This window comes from Halichoeres trimaculatus, unplaced genomic scaffold (assembly GCF_033239565.1).
Source record: "Halichoeres trimaculatus isolate MK-OKI-2021-1 unplaced genomic scaffold, fHalTri1.1 fHalTri1_scaffold_21, whole genome shotgun sequence".
NCBI classification, from domain to species: domain Eukaryota; kingdom Metazoa; phylum Chordata; class Actinopteri; order Labriformes; family Labridae; genus Halichoeres; species Halichoeres trimaculatus.
The window spans coordinates 21,723,294-21,738,961 of NW_027437199.1; the positions used below are offsets into that span (position 1 = coordinate 21,723,294).

Consider the following 15,668-nt stretch of genomic DNA (forward strand, 5'->3'; position numbering starts at 1 on the left):
CAGGACATAACCAGGATTTACTAACGTTACACATTACAGACATGTCTTAGAGCACTGGGCTGTCAGCTGTGCTAAATATAAGGAGCTACTAAACTACGGTACAAACTGACAGTGTTTACTCGTCATGCTTCAAACCCTAGCGCTACCTAACTTTTGATAAATACCTTACCTCGTGTTGTATCTGGTAGTTTTTAAAGGGCATATTGCAGGTTAAAGACAACTGTTAAAAAATTGATAGGAAAATAACTTAAAAACAACATCCTGAAAGAAATTCCTAAATTAATAAACCACAGGGTCTCCTGGAGATGTTTTAGTACGGGTTTTTGTACTTCCACATTAAAAACCGGCATTTGAACGTGACGTCACAGTCGGGAGTCTCGCAGCGTGTGGCTCTGTTTAATGATAAACACGGATCAGACTGTCACTCTTGTTAATGAAGAGGAAGAAAATCTCAATTCCTATCCATATTATGGTCCTCAGGGTTATAATTATGAGCCTGTTAGGAAAGATAGAGACCAGGAACAGAGCAGGATCAGGAGGAATAACATCCGTAGGAGAGCAGAGTTGTGGTGTGAGGAGAACCAGAGGAGAAGGGAGCAGGTGTCCTGGTGAATGAGCGCTGTTAGCTTGTGACATGTAGCTTAATGCTGTGTTCACATCAACATATTTAAAGTTTGAAATCAGATACACTGACTTAAAAAATAGGTAGAATGTGTAAGAGTTAATCGTACAGCAACATGCTTTGAGCTGTCATGATAAAGTCCATAGAGAGAAAGACACAGAGGTCTATCAAAGGTCTATCTACTAATCTAGAGTCAGAAAACCAAGACTTAGCTACGGTGCTCTGCTCACGTTTCTGTCATGTTGAATCTCAGTTGTTTACCTCTGTCACCGGGAGCCGGGCTGGAGGCTGCTGCTGCTGCAGGTGAAGCTGGAGTTGTCTGACGGGAAAGTAGCTGCGTCAGTCTCAACCGGGCTGGCTCCGGTATCCCATCCTGAACTCCATCCACAGTCCTTGTAAAATAGACTCCAACACATCAATCTTCCTGTCGAGAAATGGGCACCACTAACGACTGTGTTTTTTTTAGACCGATGCAGCAGTAAAGTCCTGTCTTGTCAGCTGCATTAAAACAAATCCGAGCATGAAAGCTAACTCACCAAGTCAGAAAAAGTGGACTCAATGTCCTGTTAAGCTAACATTTCTGCATCCATCCATCCAAACACATCTGATTCATCTTAATGGATGGTCAAATTAAATAATACTGAAGAAAAAACACATCAAACACAACACAAAATGCCCGCACTCACTTATGACAACCTGTTATTCACATTAGGAGTAAAGGAATGAGAGTCCCTTTTGTTATGTCAAATGACGCGAGGCTGAAAAAAGAGCATTTTAAACAGTTATACTGAAAACAGCCACTTCTTCCTCTAAATTTGTGCCTTTTTTGTTGAATATCATACAAAATCAGCAATTGACTTGATCTACTGCCTTCATCAGACCATGTTAAATGTTGACTCAAAAATTTTTTTAACCTGCAATATGCCCTTTAAGTCATCGTGAACAAAGAAAAGTAGAGTTAAAAAGATCTGATCTCCATTCATTTTCAAAACAAACATACGTCTCTTTAAGAGTCACATCTTCACGACAGTGTGGGTGAGACTCCAGGCCAGAAGGTGTCACTGCAGTCTAACTAAAACAGATCCTCCTCACAGTCTCTTTAATGTTGCTGTAACATGATTGTGAACACTGCCTACATTCCAAACAACGGTCCCATAAAATGGCTTTTTACATGCTTTTTTCATACTTCATTTTTTCTTTAAATAAATATTAGAGACAAAAAAGGTCATTTTGATGAACTGATGCAGCAAAATGAAAAGCTGACTGATAGCTACAAATAACACAAACATTACAGGACATTTTCCAATTAAAGGGACCTTGTTGACTTAAAATACTTAGTCATAGTAGTATTAGTGTTTATATCATAAGTTGTATTTAACTCTAGAGGCAGCTTCACTCTTCAGCATACATTTTGTGTTTTGTTGTTGTTAGAACTTGATGCAGAACCAAGGAACCACAATGACACTGTTTATATACTGAAGACACTATGTTTATACAAGCACTGTTTGAAACGTTTTGATTTCCTGCTGTGACAAAACAGAGAGAAGCTGATCTCCTGCTTTCTGCCTTTAGTTTTCTCATTGAGTAAATAAACTGTTTGGACTCTGACATATCATTACAGTGATTTTCAGAAACTTTGTAAGTTGTGGAAGCAAAATCTCAAAACATTCATTTGGACTGTGCATAGGGTACTTGTATAAAGCTCAGTCTTTGTGTGACTCTGGGGCCCTGGAGTGGAATTCACCGTGCAGGGTGTGGCAGGACAGTCTGCGCTGTGGTGAAGCTGAGAGCAGGGAGGAGTCGTGAGGCTGAGTGACAATCAGCATCCTGTGTATGTGTATCAGTAAATCTGATTCCTCACACTCTATTAGTTGTGTACTTGTAGATAATTTCTTGTATGTGTCTATTTTTTTCTTCCCACAAATACAACACAAAAATACACATTCGCAGATTTGTAATTCCAGGCGCACAAATCCTTTTCTACAAGTTACAAATTTCAACACTGACACGCTCACATTTTGCACCTATTGCCGCGGGGCAAAACATACAGGCACCTGTATCGTATTTCGTGACGGTGGGGTGAGAATTTGAACATGTGCAAATCTGGATGTGAACTTGTACAATAATAAGTACGTGAAAAAATTTACCTCGAAAATAGCCGTGTCCTCCAACACACGAACATAAATTGCTACTTACAACCACTCGAATACTCCCCAGGAGTCACACATTCTATTTTCTACGAGTGCAAATCATACACTGTAGAAAAAAAAAATGCAGAAATCGTACTTCCGGTTCACAGAGAAATTTGGCGCAAAACTACAATACTATCTGCTCTGAGACTGACAGACTTTTCGGCCAGTCAGAGAGAAACAGCCCAGCCAATCAGAGGTTTTTATTTAATCCATGGTCGTCCGTCCCATAGGTCCGTCCCACAGCCTACTGACCATAGACTGTAAAAAAAACTACTGACCCACCACTAAAAAAAAGAAAGCCTCGCCCCTCTTGGTTACTGTTGCTACCCCTAGCGTGCTTTCCCTCCTAGCATGAAATTAGCAGTACCGGTGAGTGATACTTCTCAGCGTTATCAGATAGAAGCAGACAGAAAGGTCTTCAGTATGCTTTTGAGAACTACATACACCAATTATCCGTTTTGGTATGTTGTCTTCCGCTTAAAGCTTGACAGACCTCTCATGCAAAGTTAAGCCTGGTTTACGCTTGATGCAGTCGCGAGGAGCGCGCGCCACGAATGACGACAGCAGGTCATCGAAGCGGTGGGCAGACATGCGAAAGTAGTTGAAGTGCATTTCCTCATCTACAGCCCGCATTGGTTTCACGAGCTGGGTGTGTTTTTAGGTTTACTTAAAGTCAGTTAGGTTAACTGTTATGTGTTTCTTTATAACAGAATGGTATATCGCAAGAACAGGCTCACAGTCAGCACCTTTGGCTTTGTTGTCCTTCTTTATTCAAAACACTGCTCGGTCAGCACAACCTCAAACACGGAGCTCATGTAAGTGATGGACACCAGGTGATTTTAATCTTCAGGTACTGTATTAAAACATATCCTTTGGTCCTGTTTAGCTGCTGTACAAACAAAACAGATATTTTCTACTCAGACCTCTCCTTCAGTCCTTGACCAAAAACTTTTTTTTTTTTAATTACAGATTTTAACCCTTAAAAAACAACAACCTCACCTATGAAATTGGTATTTGAACGGTTAAAATCCATAATTTAAAAACAAAAAATAAAAACTTTTGATCAGGAGTGAGCTTGATGAAGAGACTTGAGGCTGGTACCTATTACAGGATTCTCCAACAGAAAACACACTTGATGATGACAAAAGACAGATCGCACAAGATCTCTCTCCCCTGATCTTAGTGTGTGGCTGTATGAATAAAAATGCGAGTCGGAGGTGAGTAAAGTTGTTTCAAGTATTACAGATAGATTTCTTACTTTCTCAGCGACTCTGACCAGAAGAAATCACTCGACACACCCCACACCGCAGGAAAATCACACATGATGTCATCAGGCAACTGGGACAAAAATCAGCCGATTATCCTGTGGTGTGTACTGGCCTTTAGGAGGTGAAAAAGGGTTGAAAATTAATTATCTGACATGTTTTAGAGGGCAAAAGTTTAATAGTTGGAATAGAACAAAAGGATTGTAAATTTGCCCACGGTGAACTTTTGACCTTTAAAAATGTTTGAAATCACATTTTCTAATTTTATGTAGAATCAAATTCCCTCACCAAAAATGTTTTAACTCTCAAATAATGCTTTGTAATAATACAAGGTTGTAATAATTCTTACACATTGTGTATTAAATTCTTTTTTTTGCCCGCAGGCTTATGATTGTGGAATTGTTCATGAGCTAAAGGCCAAAGAGGAATACATGAAGTGCACTAGCGTGACAATCCAGGAGAGCAGTGTTCCTCTCTGACAGCAGGCTGCTTGGTGGCTCCCCAGATGGGATGCTATCTGATGACTGCATCATTGAGATAAAATGTCCCTACGCAGCCAGAAAGAAGACCATAACTCAGGCAGCAGAAGCAAAATACTTTTTTCTCAAACTTGATAAAGTCACTGGGTTACTGACACTGAAGCAGACCCACAACCATCAGATTCAGGGCGACCTGTCTGTGACAGGATGGCATCTTGTGTATGGACTCCTCTGGATCTTGAAATCATTCTCATTCAGAAATACCTTGCATGGGGTAACAACATAACTATTTTAGAAAACTTGAATAAGAATTGTCTCCTGCCCCACATTATATCAGATGTTAAATGCATTGACCTGTTCTTGTCATTCTAATCCTGTTGAAGCCTCCTCAAAGTTGACTTGTTTATAAGTTATAGTAACATCTGTGCATTTGTACCAGTTCAACTGTTTTATGTTGTGTTGTTTTATTTATTATTTAAAATATAAGCAGTAACATGATAAAACAAATGCTGTCATAATAAATTGAGTGGGAGCAACATAACCAGTGTGAAGATTTGTTTTTAGTTCAGCATCCCTTGCATGCATGCATATCCAAATGCCTTCCTATTTATCCATTCAGTTGATGGTGGAAAAATTAAATTGTTTTGAGAATGTAATGTTGAAACAGACCAACATAGACCTTGAAAAGAGAATCTAAGATTTATTCTTAAAAATTTCAGTTTGGGAAAATTGATTAGAAAGAAATATTTTAGTACATTTCAAAATTCAAATTTCATATGGACAATAAAACAGATTTGGAGGAGAGAATGATAACACAGGCACTAGGGCTGAACGATATGGACAAAAATTCACATCTCAATATTGATGTGGGAAGTGGTTGGCTATCCAAATAAATTTTTAGGGCTGATGTCACTGTGGCAGACAGAGGCACTTCATGCCATCTCACGGAGAGTGGGTGTCTGTAAATTTGTGAGACAAACGCAAACTTTAAGTAGCTTGTTGGCATGCTTTTTGTACTGGTATGGGATGCAGGACAAAATGTGAAATGTTTTCAGGCGCTGAATGGAACGCTCCACATGCACCCTTGCACTGGCAATAAGTCTGTTGTGGTTAACTTCCTCCGTTGTGAACTGTTCGTTAACAGGGAATGTTGGGACGTTTAGTGATACACCAGCAGGCAAAATGTCATGAATAGTAAAGCTTTTGTCAGCCATCACCATGTCACCTGCTTCTAGCTGTTGAAGTACTCCGCAGTCTGCTGTTATTGCTTTGTCTGATGTGCTTCCACCATATAGGTCACTAACAAAGGTTATAGCTCCATTGGGTGCCATACCAATCAGAGCCTTATGTGTGGTGAATCCTTTGTAATGACTGTACAGATGACTTAGGGTGTCCAAACTTTCTGTGTTGGAGGCAGCCACTTCAGTACAGTCTAGCACAATCCGACAGTTTGGAAATGGCTGGAAGCATTCTGGCAGGGAGGTTCGGTCCTTCAATCTGGAGGGGATTTTGTTTGCCATCATGCCAACATACAAAATGTCATGCAGGGCACTGGAGATGGTGATGAAGATGTTGGTGACTGTGGCACGGCAGCAATTGAACCTTGTAGAAAGGTCTAGGACACCACAATTTAATCGAAGCTTCATTAAAGTCAAGAGCAACTGGTCGATTAGGGGCATATTTTGGACATTCCAATCAAAGTGATACTGGAGATCAACTTTGGAAAGAAGTGCCTCTAAAAAGGAGACTGTGGCAGCATTTGGCAAACCAGTGTAATAGTTGACTCTGTCAGGGTGGGAGGAGATTTGACTAAATGAAAAAGATTGTTTTTGTTTTTCCAGTTCTTGCTTCAGTTTTTCATTTTCTTTTCTGAGCATGTCATTCTCAGTTTGGAGCACCAAAACATCAGAAGTACTTGGGGTCTGTTGAGCAGTGTTGACGTGACCTGGGCTTGGTTCAGATCTTCCTTCATCCTCTGCAGTCGCAGGGAGCATTTTCTTTTTGCGTTTAGCTGTTTGGCTGATCTGGTCAGGGGGAGCCTTCCCCTCATTCCACGCAAACCGCGACGGCCCGGCTGCTTTGCCATGTGGAAAATGCCACCCACAGACCCTTGAGTTGTGGTTGGGGGTGAAATCTTTACGCCTGGAAAAATAAAGAAAGAACATAAAACAATTTGTGCTGTATACAGACAAACTGGAGTGTATGTTTGTTTAATCCCCCATCATAGTATAATGAGTTCACATGCAGCACAGATACCGCAATCCTTTTGTGTTAGTGCAGGAGATGGTACAGTGGATCTAGATCCAAAATCTTAAGTTTAATCTTGTAAACTCTCTTCTCATTTATGACATCAAACTCGTATAACGACTTTATTCTCGGAAATCATTAATTTTTCTCGTTACGTATGACTTTATTGCCGTAAAAAATTACCTGAATCTCTACATCTGTGATTATTTTTGGCCCACACCATCATAACACAAACAGGATACAGTATCTAGGCTAGCGCTAGCTAGTTGACGTTAGCTGCTAGCGCTAGCCTCCATTTCATTGTATTTTTCATGATTTGATCGGACTTACCGTATCACTTGAAGCCATCTCCTCTTCTCGTTTTCATCCAGAGGAAATCGGTAGTACGGGATTGTTTTATTAACATCATTCCTGTTGTAACAACAAGGGACACAGCACTGCACCATTGTATCGCGGTTTGTGTGGGACACGGAAGTGACGCATTGGGTCAAGATGACGTACTTCTTCTTCTTCTTCTTTGAGGTTTATTGGCGGTTGGCAAACCAACTATAGGTGCATTACCGCCACCAACTGGACTGGAATGTGAACGATAGATTAAGCAGGAACAAAACGAACAGAATAAAACCAAAACAGATCAAAATAAAATAAATAAATAAAACAGAACATCAAACTAGATTCGCCAATCTAACTCAGTTTCTTTAATAAATTCAACAGTGTCACTCTGTAGTCTGTCGGCAGTTTTACCCAGAAGCCCTACTAATAGGGTGACCAAGCGTCCTCTTTTGCCCGGACATGTCCACTTTTTACGTCCTGTCCGGGGTGTCCGGGCGGGTTTAATAAATTCACGAAAATGTCCGGTGTTCACTGATTTTCATAGGACCATTACGCACGTCCGTAAATTGACCGGCGCTTGCAAACAATACTATGACGCGCATCACTTACCGAGAGGCTGCCATGTGGGCAGGTCTGCTCTGCGCGTGCACACACACGCATAGAGAGTGAGAAGATCAGAGAGAAGGCGAGAGAGAGACATAGACGGAGAGCGGAGAAGACGGGGCTATTTAGACAGCGGAGCTGTATTGCACGGAAGATGCCTAAGCGTAAGTGCAGCTTCACAGATGAACTGCAAAAAAAAATTTCCGACATACCGTCCCGATCGGGACAAGTGGGAGGCAGAGTATACCGTGTGCAAAGCTGGCACATATGTCTCAGTGTCCAATAAAGGTGCTGGAGATCTCAAAGCTCACATGGACACTGAAACACATGACATGACAATGGCATTTCATACTGTAAAACACCACAACAGCTACAGGTCCATGGATTGCACCAGTGCCTTGCTAAAAACTGACTCTGACGTTGCTAAAAAGTTTAGGAGTGCTGGTACCAATGCCCGGTACCTGGCAATCGGTACCAGTGCTCAACGGTACAAATTTTCGGTACTTTTTTGTAGTTATGTGGTAAAAAATTTCAATTTCTTTAACAATATTATATATATATATATATATATATATATATATATATATATATATATATATATATATATATATATATATATATATATATATATATTTCAATTTAACATATATATCCTTCAGTATATACTCTTGCAATGCTGTGTTCATGTCCATCATGGAAAATCGACTATTCTTTCACTTCCTCACAGTCACAAGGATGTGTTCAGGTACCTAAACGTGGTACCTTTTGATTTTACATGAATCGGTACTCGGTACTTTTGACAGAATTCGGTCGGTACCTTTTGAAGTACCTGATTCGGTACCCATCTCTAGGTGTAAAAGCCCCCCATTCTGTTGAAGTCACTCATGAAGCACTCAAAAAAATCCAGTACTGTGGTGTTTCCACAGACGGGAGTAACCACGGGGCAGTGAAGATATTAAGAATATAAGAAGCATGTCTGAATTTGTGCCGTTGTCCTCTTTTTTGGAAATCAAAATATGGTCACCCTACCTACTAATGTGAAATCATGATGTTTGGTCTTTTTTAAAGACTGGATGAGATTCTTTCTCTGGGTATCATGTTTCTTACAGTATATCAAAACATGTTCCACTGTTTCTAATTGATTGCAGTGACTGCAGTTTCCATTTGGGTGCTTGCCTGTTCTGTGCAGACTATAATTGAGACCTGTGTGCACTATTCTGAGACGTGTTAAAATGTTTTGTTCCCTGCGCTTGAATCGTACTTTCCTCCCACCACCCACATATCTTTGAATCTGATGCAGACGTCTTATCACTGTATCACTAATATCCCAATATTCCTGCCATGTGTCCTGTGCATACTTTTTCACGAATGATTTAATTTCAGCCTTACTTAGTGAAACCACCATGTCTACTTGTGTTGTTCGAAGTGATTGTTTTGTTTGTTTTTCCTGATTCGAGAATTCTGAGGATTCGAGTGGTTGTAAGCAGGGCTTGACATTAACTTTTTTGCCCACCGGCCACTGTGGCTAGTGTTTTCCCAGAGTTACTGGCCACTCAGTATTTTCACTAGCCACAATTTTGTTGTTGGATAATTATGTTAAATATGATTAAAGCTGACAATGACATGCTAAAGTTGACCTGAAATAGATTAAAAACCTTTTTTTGTGTGAATGACCTCTGTTCAGGCTTAAATCAAGACCACATAAATGTTTAATGTTTTGTAACACCACAGGTCATTATCAGGTACTAGCTCTGATCAGGTTGGATTTTCTTAACTGCCTAAAACACTGTCTGCTTAAATATTTATTAACAACAGTCACTTTTCAGTAATAAACAAGTACTATAATTTTTGGACTAAAGGTTACTCCGTAGTGTGATTATGCATTTTTTTAAAGTCGTATTGGTCAAAAAATGCGTCATGAAGAGGAAAACAACAGATATAAGTCACACTGGACCATACGTCGCATTTATTTAGAATGATTTGGTTTGTTTACACTATTTCCAGACATAAATTTTATAACTTTGATAAGTATTTGTATATCAGGAGGTTTAAATATTGTTCCTCATATCTGTGACCTTCTCTTCTCTACGTGCACTTAACTGTTACTGTGACACCAGGAGCTGTCAGGCTGTCCAAGATGGAGGCTGAAGATGAAGTCTGAGAGCCCGTCAGCAGTTACGTCAGCAGAAAACTTTGTGATCAAGCTCTGCTCGAGCCTGATAACAAGCCATTCATTTGAATCAGGTGTGTTGGAGTCGGTAACATCTAAAACATGCAGGGCAGGGGGTCCTCCAGGACCAGGGTTGGGAAACACTGCTCTACATTACTGCGAGGTGGCTTCAGCATTTCCATTTACTGAAAGAATCAGAATCAGAATCAGAATCAGAATCACCTTTATTGGCCAAGTATTTTCAAGAATACAAGGAACTTGACTCCGGTTTAAACTGCACTCTCTCAGTACAAACGTGGATAGAATTAAAAGAGTAGAAAAATAGAGTTTAAGTAGTAGAAAAAGAATAATAATTATTACAATATTAAATAAAGAACTCTGCACAGAGTAAATACAAAAATATATACACAATTTAAGTTAGGAAAAATAGTGCACTGAATAAATGTCATAAAAAAAATGTGCAACTTGCAACAGGGAATGGAAGATGGATGTGCAATAGAAACAGAAACAGAGACTGTGGCTGTACATGAGGTATATGAGTTTTTTTTTTTAAAGCAGGTTAAGTGTTCATCAGAGTGACGGCCTGGGGGAAGAAACTGTTCCTGTGTCTGGACGTCTTGACGCACAGAGCTCTGTAACGCCGACCAGAGGGGAGCAGTTTAAACAGTTTGTGTCCGGGGTGTGAAGGGTCTGCAGAGATGTTGCCAGCCCGCTTCCTGGTCCTGGACCTGTACAAGTCCTGGATGGAGGGCAGGCTGACTCCGATGATTTTTTCTGCAGCCCTGACAGTTCGTTGCAGTCTGTGCCTGTCGTGTTTGGAGGCTGAGGAAAACCAAACCGAGATGGAGGAGCACAGGACAGACTGAATGATGGAGGTGTAAAAAATGATGAGCAGGTCCTGGGGCAGGTTGAACTTCCTGAGCTGTCTGAGGAAGTACAACCTCTGCTGTGCCTTCTTCCTGATGGAGTCTATGTGGGAGGTCCACTTCAGATCCCGGGAGATGGTGGATCCCAGGAACCGGAAGGAGTCCACAGTAGACACAGTGTTGTTCAGAATGGTGAGGGGGGGCGGAGGAGGGGGGTTTCTCCTAAAGTCCACTGTCATCTCCACAGTCTTGAGCGGGTTCAGCTCCAGGTGGTTCTGACCACACCAGAGGACCAGCTGTTCCACCTCCTGTCTGTAAGCGGCCTCGTCACCATCCTGGATGAGACCAATGATGGTGGTGTCGTCCGCAAACTTCAGGAGTTTCACAGAGGGGTCCCCTGAGGTGCAGTCATTAGTGTAGAGGGAGAAGAGCAGTGGGGAGAGCACACACCCCTGGGGGGCGCCGGTGTTGACTGTCCGTGTGCTGGATGTGATGGACCCCAGCCTCACCTGCTGGGTCCTGCCAGTCAGGAAGCTGGAGATCCACTGACAGGTGGGGGGTGGCACAGAGAGGTGGGAGAGCTTGTGGTGGAGGATGTCAGGGATGATGGTGTTGAATGCCGAGCTGAAGTCCACAAACAGGATCCTCACGTACGTCCCTGCAGAGTCCAGGTGCTGTAGGATGTAATGCAGTCCCATGTTGACTGCATCCTCAGCTGACCTGTTTGCCCGGTAGGCAAACTGCAGGGGGTCCAGCAGGGGTCCTGTGATGTCCTTCAGGTAACTCAGCACCAGGCGTTCAAAAGACTTCATGACTACAGAAGTCAGGGCGACGGGCCTGTAGTCATTCAGTCCTGTTATGGAGGGTTTCTTTGGGACTGGGATGATGGTGGAGCGTTTGAAGCAGGAGGGCACCTCACACAGCTCCAGAGATCTGTTGAAGATCCGGGTGAAGATGGGGGCCAGCTGGTCCGCGCAGGCCCTCAGACATGAGGGGGAGACACCATCAGGTCCTGGAGCCTTCTTGATCTTTTGTCTCTGGAACTGCTGGCACACATCCTCTTCACGGATCGTCAGTACGGGTGGGGTTGCAAAGGGGGGGGAGCTGTCCAGGGGGGCAGGTAGTCTTTTGTTGATGGGATGAGTGGGGGGTGTGAAGGAGTCTGTTTCAAACCTGGTGTAAAACAGATTCAGCTCCTCAGCCAGATGAGGGTTCTCCACAGGGTGGGGGGATGGTCTCTTGTAGTTGACGGCCTCCTGAAGGCCCCTCCACACCGACGCAGGATCGTTAGCTGAGAATTGTCTTCTCAGCTTCTCAGAGTAGCTCCTCTTAGCTGCTCTGATCTCCTTTGTCAGTGTGTTCCTGGCCTGCTTGTACAGGAGCCTGTCCCCACTTCTGTAGGCCTCCTCCTTGGCCTGGCGAAGCTGCCTCAGTTTCCCAGTAAACCAAGGTTTATTGTTGCTGTATGTGCGAAAGGTCTTGGTTTGCACACACAGGTCCTCACAAAAACTGATGTAAGATGTCACAGTGTCACAAAGTCCATGAATGTCTGTGGCTGCAGCTTCAAAGACGCTCCAATCTGTGCAGTCAAAACAGGCCTGGAGCTCCTGCCTTGACTCATCCGTCCACTTCTTCACTGACTTCACTACAGGCTTTGCAGATTTTAATTTCTGCCTGTAGGTAGGAATAAGGTGGATCAGACAGTGATCAGAGAGTCCTAAAGCTGCACGGGAAACAGAGCGATATGAGTCCTTTATTGTGGTGTAGCAATGGTCGAGAATGTTCGCGTCCCTGGTGGGACACGTGACGTGCTGTCTGTATTTTCGGAGTTCATGGCTGAGGTTTGCTCTGTTAAAATCCCCTAAAATGATGAGCAGGGAGTCTGGATGCTTCCTCTCCACGTCTGTGATCTGGTCGGCGAGCTGCTGCTGCGCCTCTGTTACGCACGCCTGAGGTGGGATGTAAACACTGACCAGCACAAACGTGGAGAACTCCCGCGGTGAATAAAACGGGCGACAGTTTATGAAAAAGGATTCCAACTGGGGGCTACATGTCCTCTTCAACACTGTGACATCTGTACACCAACCTTCGTTAATATAAAAGCATGTTCCGCCTCCCCTCGTCTTCCCTGAGAGCTCCGTTACGCGGTCCGCGCGCAGGAGCTGGAAGCCGGGCAGATGTAGAGCGCTGTCGGGGATGTGTTCACTGAGCCAAGTTTCAGTGAAACACAGGGCGGCGGATCTGCCAAAGTCTGAGTTTTTCCTGTTGAGGAGCAGCAGTTCATCCATCTTGTTTGACAGAGAGCGGACGTTGGCCAGGTGGATAGACGGGAGCGCAGTGCGTAATCCCCGCTGCCTCAGTTTCACGAGCGCGCCTGCTCGCTTCCCGCGCCGGCGTCTTCTGTAAACTCCATACAGAGCTGCTGCTCCTCCGACCAAAACATCTGTAAAGTTCCCTGGTTCAGTGAAAACCGGTGGAAAAATTGTACCAGATGTCAGGCCAATGTTTATGAGCTCTTCCCTGGTGTAAGTGACCAGAGAAGGAGAGCAGTGTGCACTAAAAAAACACAAAAACGCACAAAGTACGAGAGAGCGCAGTACCGAGGCGACCATCCGCGGCGCCATCTTGATACTATATGAAAGGAGTAGAAAGTGACAGTAGAATGTGTTATGGTGGCAAAGTTTGAATAAAGAAGGTGTTTGCTGGAGTTGCCTAAAGTGTCTGTCAATGATTTATGGAGAATCGTCAAGGTATCGAGTACAACACCATGTAGCAAGTCGTATCAAGGCTTTAAAATGTAGGTGCTTTTGTTTCTTCTGAGCTTTGGTGATAATTTGCTAACACTGTAATGGCTTAACAATGGCTTAATACAAAACTCTCTTACAAGAGATTCCTATTTCATACATCTAACATGTTATTTAGCTCTTAAACTACCAAAATGCTAAGAGCACTTGGCGCTAGCTTGATGCTAACATACACTGGAAATTGCGTTAATATGCTTGCGGCTAGCATACATTGATACATCATTTTCCCATCAAAATGTGAACTTTCATCATTGAAAAAATTAATGTTCATAACTTCCTCACAAGAGATTCATTGTTAATCCATTCAGCATGTTTTAACTCTCCTACACCACATAACAGTGGTGTGAAGAAGGCTGAAAGAGCTGTCAATCCATCTTTAAAAGGACTTTATGTACGATCACACATAATCTCCTTCAGTACATAAATAAAGAAGCCATACTTGAAGATATCAACAAACCTATTAAAATTAACCACACAGCAATGAGAAAAACGCACCATTTTGGATGAATTGATGACAACCATTATGTGACAGAAAACCCCCAGCAACAAGTGTGTCAGCAGATGTGCATTACTTTAAGTGTCCTCTGGAAACACTTCGGTTGTGTTGTAGTGTATTTGCAGCGCTATTTTTCAATGTGTTGTGCACGTGTTGTGCACGTGTTGTTGAATTGATGAAGGTATTTTCTTTATTTGCTTGTGTTTTGTCGTTTTGCATTTGCTTTCTTGCATGTAGCGCTGCAAGCTCTCAAGGTCACCTCCTTCGCTTCTCCTGAAAACATTGGGCCTTGCACCAGTTAGCACCAGGATTAGCCTAATGAGTCTTGATGAGCTGAGGGATCATTACAAAAGATTTTATGGGTTTTTTTTTGATGGTTGAGATTGAGCAGACAGGGTTTTTTTTTTACCCTGTACACCTTTCAGCACCTGCAGCTGCTTTTCAAGATGATATTTTTAATATTTCCTACATATTACAGCAAATCCATCAGTGAGTTATTTTCATGATAACCTGGTTTAGAAAACAAAAACTATCTTCATTATCTTCATCATTTCAGAAGACAAGAGATCCTTCTTCAATGTTTGATTTCTGATTAAGAGTCAGATTGAGCTGAACAAAGCTTTTTTTAAGCATCCTCAACCACAACACACACATCTTTAAACAAAACAATCACTTCAAGATGAGGAAAAATAGAAAATACAATTATGAAATCAAAGACTCAAATATTTTTTAACGCCATTTGTCATTTTAAGCTGTGAAATGTTTAAAAACAATTAGATTTTTAAAGTAGAATTATTGTTTTTTTTTTTTATTATTATTATTATTTGCAAGACACACATTTCAGAACATTTAAACATTTAAACAACAGAGGTATTTGGGAATTGTTGCAATGCTGTCTATGCCTCATCAAATGTTCACATATAAAGAGACACAGACAATCTACAACAGACATGGGGGCCAGTTAAAGGGGGAACAAAGAGGGTTCAGGTTAATGTAAACATAGAGGAGGGCTGAGGGGCTGGATGGTCCTGAGTCAGGTCCTCACTGACCATCACTGGAGGTTTCTCTTTTTCTTTGAAAAAGTCCCAGGAACCTTCTGGTCTTTGATCTTTTTGGAGCTGCCTGGGCTCCCTGGGTGACCTGGGCTGCTTCAGATGCTTTGGCTAGCTCAGGTATCTGACCATCCAGGACCTGTGAACTGTCCTCCACACTGGTGGTTGGTGTCTCTTGGTCCTCCCTCACTGGAGTCTGCTGGAGTCTGCTGATAGACTCCAGGAGAGAGGCCTTCTCCTGCTGCCACAGGGCCTGTTGTTTCTCAGCATCCTCGCAGGCTTGTTTCAGAGAGGCCTTCAACCTGGAGGTTTCTGTCTGCTCTATGAGGAGCTGTGACCTGTCCATCTCCCTCTGGCATTTCTGGGTCACCAGCTCCATTCGGGCCTGTTGCAGCTCCTCTGACTTCCTGTGACTCTCCTCTCTGTGTTGTTTCAGGAGCTGTGATCTTTCCTCAGCCCACTGGTGTTTGAGCTTCTCCAGGTCCTCTCTGGCCTGGCAGAGGTCAGTCTCCATCCTGGCAGCGTTCTCTTTGACAGAC

General features: G+C 42.6%; 1 protein-coding gene across 1 annotated transcript; it reads right to left on the reverse strand.

Annotated features, from left to right (window-relative positions):
- Positions 1-5,265: 5,265 nt before the first annotated feature.
- Positions 5,266-7,307, reverse strand: LOC141810719 (uncharacterized). The gene is made up of 2 exons (XM_074698492.1): positions 7,136-7,307; positions 5,266-6,700 (listed from the first exon to the last, which is right to left on the reverse strand). The coding sequence occupies exons 1-2, from the start codon at positions 7,249-7,251 to the stop codon at positions 5,491-5,493; spliced, it is 1,326 nt and encodes a 441-aa protein (XP_074554593.1). The 5' UTR covers positions 7,252-7,307; the 3' UTR covers positions 5,266-5,490.
- Between the last annotated feature and the right edge of the window lie 8,361 nt (positions 7,308-15,668).